The 7,921-nt window shown below is 33.8% G+C and overlaps 1 protein-coding gene across 1 annotated transcript in view; it reads right to left on the reverse strand.

The window, feature by feature from the left end:
• Sycp2 (synaptonemal complex protein 2) overlaps positions 1-7,921 on the reverse strand; it is a 62,647-nt gene that overhangs the window by 11,287 nt on the left and 43,439 nt on the right. The window contains exons 26-32 of the mRNA XM_021194528.2: positions 7,394-7,458; positions 7,246-7,303; positions 6,003-6,058; positions 5,526-5,577; positions 2,682-2,844; positions 1,080-1,117; positions 475-651 (exon numbers count right to left, since the gene is read on the reverse strand). Of these exons, the coding sequence (XP_021050187.1) occupies positions 475-651; positions 1,080-1,117; positions 2,682-2,844; positions 5,526-5,577; positions 6,003-6,058; positions 7,246-7,303; positions 7,394-7,458 (609 nt within the window). The remainder of the gene's footprint in view (positions 1-474; positions 652-1,079; positions 1,118-2,681; positions 2,845-5,525; positions 5,578-6,002; positions 6,059-7,245; positions 7,304-7,393; positions 7,459-7,921) is intronic.

Consider the following 7,921-nt stretch of genomic DNA (forward strand, 5'->3'; position numbering starts at 1 on the left):
TTTGGATTTGTCCAGATGTATCTGGCTATACTTTCCCCTAATATCTATAATAAAAATCTTCCACTTAACTATACCTTGGAGCAGTCATGTTAATCAGTTTATACAATTATATTATAATTAAAGTGTTTCAGGAAAGTGATAACAAGAACACAAGAGGAAACGGTGGTTTAATGGGTTAAGATCAACATAGTGTTAGTTGTCAAAGTCTGATCTTTAGCATCAAACTGGGCTCAAATTTTCTCTACCACTTCCTCAATATTTGGATTTTTCTATCTTGAGCCTCAAATTCTCACTTGAGCTTAAGATGAAACTACTCACATTAATTAACCATCTACACATCAAATTTTAAAGTAAATCTGCAAAGTGGTTAAAATTAGCAACATGCATGTTATAGGTTCAAAATGAATACAAACAAAATATTTAGTATAAGAAAACTAAATTTAGAGATTATCAATTTTAATTGTATTTATTTACCTTTGTTGGCAGTTTACCTTTAAACAAATATGAACATTCTTTTTCACTCTCTGATTCTGATTCTGAAGTTGAAAGATCTTTGTAATTTTTTTTTGTTTTTGTTGCTCTTCGTGGAAGTCTGGTTCTTCCATCTACAACTACTTCATAATCTTTTTTCATACTGTTTTTATTGAGTACCTTTAGAAGAAACGTTTCTGAATATTGTAACCTTAGTAACAGATGTATCAAAAATATAAACTACTTGCTACAAAATGGCACATTGACAATTATATATACAATATATGTAGGAATGAAATAATTCTTGATTAGAAAAGCTTAAGTGGTTGTATTTTATGTTGCCATTCCTTTCATATATTACTGTTTTATTCCCATCATGCAATATCTAAGATGACCAATATTCTTCAACTTTAGTGTGAGTAGGCACATGTGTGCAGGCACACACATCTAGAACCAGAAAATTAAAAATGAGGACACTGATTAAAAATAAAATGTGAGAAAATAATGCAAAGTCAGGATTAAGAATCAGCTATGGAAACTGGTAAGAAAATGAAGGCATGGCACATTATTGTTATAATATAATGAAAGGTACATTATTTCTTGGTTACCATTGTCGATCTTGGTTGTCCCTTTTCCATGGATGACCCTGAAATTCAAGAAAATAAGTTTAAACTTTTCAATCAATAAAATTTTCAAAACATTTCTGGAAGTATAAATTTAAAATCATAAAATAATGAGCCTCTTACCCTCAGTGCTTTTAAATATTTAATAAGCTTCCCTGCTTCATGTGACTTCAAGCCACCATAACATAGGGACCCTTAATCTCAGTTTTTCTGTTGGAGAATGTGGTCTTCAGGGCTGCCAGGCTACTTTGGGGGCATGCCCTTTCCTAACACTTTGTAGCAGCCAGATTATACTACATCATAATGGGAAATATATCTTTAGATTGATTCAAAAACTTAAATATTCAAAATGGTAACTTATTAGTATTTGTTATAGTATAAATTTCCTGCCTCCCTTTATGTATTATCAAGCTTTTAAAGAATATTATCACCCATGAATCTACCTTCAACTTTAGGAGCCTCTGGGTAATGCTGAATCTACATGATCTCTTTTACTGTCCCTAATAATCCCTATGATAATCAATTTGCTGAAATCTGTTCTCATTCACTTGCTTAAAAAACAAACAAACATCTAATCAGATACTGAACTTCATAACATAGCCTATCCTGTATGACAGCCTATGATTTGCTTTACTTTGTACAACACCACTTTCCTAAGACTTAGTCACATTACTGATAACAGTTTTAGTTCCATTTCCTTCTTGTTTTTCAAGTGCAATGTATGCTATCTTTTTACATTTCTTTGAGAGCTAAATGTGAGATTATCAAAGCCATGGAAGCAAAGCTTATTTACAAGAAGTCTTCTAATATAGTCAATAAACCAGCTCATACATATTAAGCTTACCAACCAACCATTGCAACAAAATAATTGTCATAGAAGAATTTTGTAAGTATTTATTGACTGCAATATTTAAAAGCTCTATCACCACACTGAGATTCCTAACATTCATGTTTTAAATAAATATCTTTCCTCTAGGAAAGCATTTGCATCTTACATTTCTCCAAAGCTTCTTCTAATTACTGCTTCAAAGTCCAAACTCGGACCAGATCTAGCCTCATCTTTCACTATTTTGTGATAAATATAATATATTCTAGCTACCTCAATTCATTCCCTGACCATAATATACTATTTCACATATGAAATAGTCTTACATATAATTCTGCTTCTTCATGCCTCTGGTTGAACTCTTTTTTTGTTTTGTTTTGTTTTGTTTTTTTTAGACAGGGTTTCTCTGTATAGCCCTGGCTGTCCTGGAACTCACTCTGCAGACCAGGCTGGCCTCAAACTCAGAAATCAGCCTGCCTCTGCCTCCCAAGTGCTGGGATTAAAGGCATGTACCACAAATGCCCAGCTGGTTGGACTCCTACACCTTTTACAACAATCACCCAACATTTCTAAACACATGCCAAAATTCACGTGTATTTTAACTTCTTTCTAAGCCAACCCTCCTCTGACTGGCCATTTTTAATCTTGAAATAAAAGCTGATTTCCTTAAATTAAATGTAAATTTAATTTACAAGGCCCAGAACATTTTACATAACTGAAATAAAATTATGTGCAACATAATCTAAAAAGTAATTTCTTACTTGATTTTCTACTTTTACATTTTGTTGTATTTTTATTTCTACTATAATCCATTAGTCTTTTTGGTTTTGGTTCTTTTAGCCAGCTAATGTCAGTCTTGCTGTCATCACATCCATATTCTGTTTCAGTGTCACTGAAGAGAGTTTTCTTCTCATAACTTAACATCTATAGAAAAATAAAAAAAAATACATCTTATGTGACATACATAGTAAGGTAAGCTCCTACATACTCCAAATAATAAACTAAATGCTGGTTGAGTTTTGCCAATTTTGTTGTTGTCTCCATGTTCATTCAGGAATGGTGAGAGTTCAAACTCAGGGCTTTTTATATGGTAGGCAAAAGTTCTACCACTGTGATACATTCTTAGGTATAATTTTTAGAAGCACTCCACAATTTATCAATAAATGGAATTTTATTTCTCATACTGTCCATGGTTAGTTAGACAAATGCTGCAGTGAACAGTCAATGCCAGATTAACTAAAGTCCCCATTTCCACAATATTCATTTATACAAAGAGAATGCTCAGCACAGGCCAAAACAGCAGTCTTGGTTTTCTTCATCCTGAAGTCTTGCCCCAATTCATCTTCCAATGGAATTCATTTAGCAACATAAATGACCGTTTTTCAGCTTATCCTCACACTAAACTGTCTGAGAAACATATCATATGAAAAATTCTAAATTTGTCATAGGATTGGCTATGCCATTATGGTTTTCAAGGTGCCATTTTCCAAACTAGTTTAGACCACTTTGGTAACTGTTCATTAACTTGAAATTCCCTCATTTCATTCCCAGTTAAGTGAGAACAGGTCTCATTGTATGTCCATCATATCTGAAATAATCTGTGTTCTGCATCAAGTGAACTATATACAATATGAAAGTCTGTTGGGAGGGTGAAGGCTGAATTATCTGCTGGAAAAACATCAAGGCATTGCTGCTCTCTTAGTAACTTCATTTTATCTGTTTCTCTTTGTTTCTTTATTGCTGTTACGCAAATCATGTAAGTTACCCATTTTGAGCCAGCATGGCTTCCATCTTCAGGTTCCTCTTCTATTTTGTCCCTTTTCAGTGTTTCCACACCCACTCTTATCCAGTTCATTCACACTACTTTGATTAGATGTGAATAAGTGAAGAGAAATTTTGAAAGCATGAAGTTGTCAATATCATATGCAGATTTAGAAGGAAAAGAAGTCTAACTTTCTTTAGTTTGGCTCTTTATATATAGGCTTTATAGGTGGAGCAGTGAGTTTGGGGACTAAGCCTTTATTAACACTTAGACTAGCTCATTATTAACAGGCTATGATTTGAGGTTCCTGCTACTAAGAATCTAGACTCAGTCCTTTCAATGCTACTTTTCTTAATGACCACCATCCTTTGTGTTCTAGATTCAGATCTTGGAAGATATTCTCAAGCATCTACAAATAAAGATGAATGTTGATTTGTTTCTTATCTTCAAGATTTAAAAGTAGAAAAACCTTAGCCCCAAATTCACAGTGCCCCTTTGCTTCCTTTACTTTTGTTTATTGGGTATGTTGTTTTTGTTTTTTCCATGGATCCCTTGAGTTTTTTCCAGAATGAAAACCTACTGTGATAAACTGGATGCCATGATTCAGTGTCATTCTGGCTCATGTGTACGCCCCTCCATTTGTTAATCTCTCCAAATTCCTTTCACAAAGCCACCGAGTTGTCATTAACAACTCACATCATGATTTTACATCCATGAAAACTTCAGATCACTTCTCAAAAGACAATGACAACTTCTTGACAGTACATTAGGAAAGTTAAGCTGATGAAGCAGGGGCACACTAGTCTCACCTCATAGCAATTCCTAATTCCAACAGTACTATACAGGTAGGATTTTTTTTTAATCTCCCTAATACTTGTACTATTTCCTGGTTTTACTATTTATTTTGTAGTTCCTTAAATGATATACAATAAAGGTCCTTAACCTAAGACAATTTGACAGAACTACCTGTATATGAGGTTTAAAATTTTCATCTGGCTATCTCTTGAATTAACCATGTTCCTTGAAGAGCAAAATTCTCTTCATTATTCTACTTACATATAATGTTGGACTTATCTACTTCAGCTAAAATATCCAATCTATGAGCCAAAACACAGTAACGGAGTCTCACATCTGACTGTGGAAAGTTTTCCTGAACACATGGAACTGGCACTGGAATGACAGATGGTTGAGAACTGCCATGTAGGTACTGGGAACTGAACTTGGGTCCTCTAGAAGAGCAGCCAGTATCCTCTCAACCTCTGAGCCATCCCCCTGCAGCCCCTGAAAGTTATTTTAAAGCACCAGCATGTATTTTATTTTCTAGTTCAGCAATCTCAAGTATTAAAAGGTTAAAAAAATTACTCTTTTAAAGGTTTCACTTGTATGATATGTGTGTGTGTGTGTGTGTGTGTGTGTGTGTGTATTAAGCCACATGTATGTAATTATAGGCAGAGTCCAGAAGAGGGTATCAGATCCCACGGAACTGAAGTTACAGATGGTTTGTGATCTACCCAATGTAGGTGCTAAGAACCAAACTCAGATCTTGTGAAGAGTATTAAGAACACTTAAATCGGGCTGGTGAGATGGCTCAGCGGTAAGAGCACCCAACTGCTCTTCCAAAGGTGCAGAGTTCAAATCCCAGCAACCACATGGTGGCTCACAACCATCCTTAACAAGATCTGACTCCTTCTTCTGGAGTGTCTGAAGACAGCTACAGTGTAGTTACATATAATAAATAAATAAATCTTAAAAAAAAAAAAGAACACTTAAATCACTCAACTGAGTTCCCCCTCTAGTGCAAGAAATATTGGTTTTAATTGGCATATTATATGTTATAACTTACTCTTTTATCTTTTGTTTTGAGAGAAGGTTCATGTTTATCATGATTCTTTACCCTGGAAAACAAAAATACACATTAATTTTAAACACATATCATATTTTGTTTTCTTCTAACAGAGCACACTGGGAAATTACTAAGATTTCAGATTTAACTCTTTCACTAGTTTTAGCAATAGCCGGGTAATGACCAGGTTATTAATCCTTCTGACCTCAGTTTTAAAAAATGAGTTTGAATAAAGGACTAATTTTTCAACTCTATGATCAAAGCCATAGTATTCAAATTACCAACCTTTTACATATTCAATTTAAAAATAAGCGCCTATATAACAACACAGCTAGAGTAATCATGACAGTGAGATCTTAATGCCCTCCTTTAATATGTCAAAAACTCAAGACAGGATTAAGGGGAATTGTTATTTCAAAGAAAGTAAATGGAGCTAAGTAGAATGTGATCTATTGAATTATAATTTTAAAAACTTACAATTTTAATGAATTATCAATATTGGCTTCTCTAGTTGTAGCTTGAAATTCTTGGATCTAAATGGAAAATAAAAAGAAACAAAGAAAAAAAGACATGTCAAAAATAAGAGAAATGCAAAAGAAAAAATTATCAAAATCTAGTTTCTTTTATTAAGGGATTAAGAATTGTTTATTAAAATCAGCTTTCCATAGTATTTGCTGTTTGAAGCTAAACACATGCAGAAAAGTAGACTGAGAGAAAAACAAATCAGAGTATATTTATCACTATAAGGACTAGTGTTTTTCTTGTGACAATGCTTTATGGTAAAAATCTCTCACATTCTCAGAGACTAGAACTTTTGCTGGACCTCACTCATATAGTAAATAATACATGTTGAAGTCACTTACGACTGACCATCTACAAATTACTCAACCTTTTTTTTTTCAACTTCCCTTTAAAGAAAACAATTTAACAAACAACTTTATTTGCCTTAGATTTCCCACATAATCAGCTTTTACAACCTGATACAATGCTTATCTGTAATCTTAAGTTATACACTCTTCCACACCCCTGACTCAGAATAAATGTGCAAGTACTCTAATAATCATTTGCTAAAGACAGCAAAAATAAGAGGTTAAAAGCAATCATATAAAATGAACATCTACCATAACACTGAACACAATATGTGACTATCTTTTGATAAAAATGTCAAACTCGGTTACAGATTTCTGTAAGCAGCCCTCATTCCTTCCCCAACATGATGCTCTTTGTGCTGTTCAAAAAACACAGACCAAACCCCATTTTATTAGGGGCACATTAACACACAGAGAAACAGACACAAGGAGAGATTCATAGGACATCTTCAGGAAGGCAAGGATTCAGACTCGTAAAACAGATAGAAGATGTAAGAAATAGAGAGAAAATGTTAAATAACAAGAGAAGCATTTTAGTTTCTTTTTCTTAATGGTACACAACACACTGCTGGTGATTCTGAGTTTCTTATTAATGCATTCAAACGAATCACAATTTTTTTAAAAGATGAAGTCTAAGGTACTGGGAATTCCCAGGTAACTCATTTTTCTATATTAAAAATAGAAAAAACTACCTAGATATACTTATGCTTGCTATCCAAATACACCATTTCATATTTTAAACACCGTAAGGTATATCTATCAAGATGCATCTCAAACACATGCTGATAACTGCATACAGCAGTAAGGTGACTACAAGAACTAAGTACAAAATCAGGAGATTTTGAGCTTACTCCAAGTTTTATAACAGGTTCATCGGCACCATTCAAGCTGAAATTATATACATCATTCCTGTGAAGAACAAAGATAAATGTTAGCATGACTGCATAAGGAAAACATCCAGTCTCTTCAAATAACAAACACTTACAAAAATGTACTCACAGTGGACATTCAGAAGTAACATTAACAACAGTTGTCTTCAGTTTTCTGTAACTCTTTCTCTGAAACTTTTGCAAAACATGAAAACATTTAAACATGAGATTGCAAGCTGCATCAGACTGAGTCACATGTACAACTCAATTGTGAAACATTTTCTAGTTGTGCAGTCAACTAACATAAATCTAGCATTTGTAACGTTCCTTAGGAAGAATGAATCAGACTCACTGATCAGTGGAACAGAATTGAGACCCAGAAATAAAATCACACACTTATGGTCACTTGATCTTTGACAAAGAAGCTAAAAATATACAATGGGGGGGGGAAAGGCATCTTCAAATGGTACTGGTCTAACTGGCAGTCTGTAGGTAGTAGAAAAATGAGAATAGAATCGTATTTGTCACCCTGTACAAAGATCAAGTCCAAGTGGATCAAGAACCTCAACATAAAACCAGACACACTGAATCTAATAGAAGAGAAAGTGGGAAAGAGCCTTGAACTCATTGCCACAGGGGGAAATTTCCTAAACAGAAT

This window comes from Mus pahari, chromosome 3 (genome assembly GCF_900095145.1).
Source record: "Mus pahari chromosome 3, PAHARI_EIJ_v1.1, whole genome shotgun sequence".
Lineage (NCBI taxonomy): Eukaryota > Metazoa > Chordata > Mammalia > Rodentia > Muridae > Mus > Mus pahari.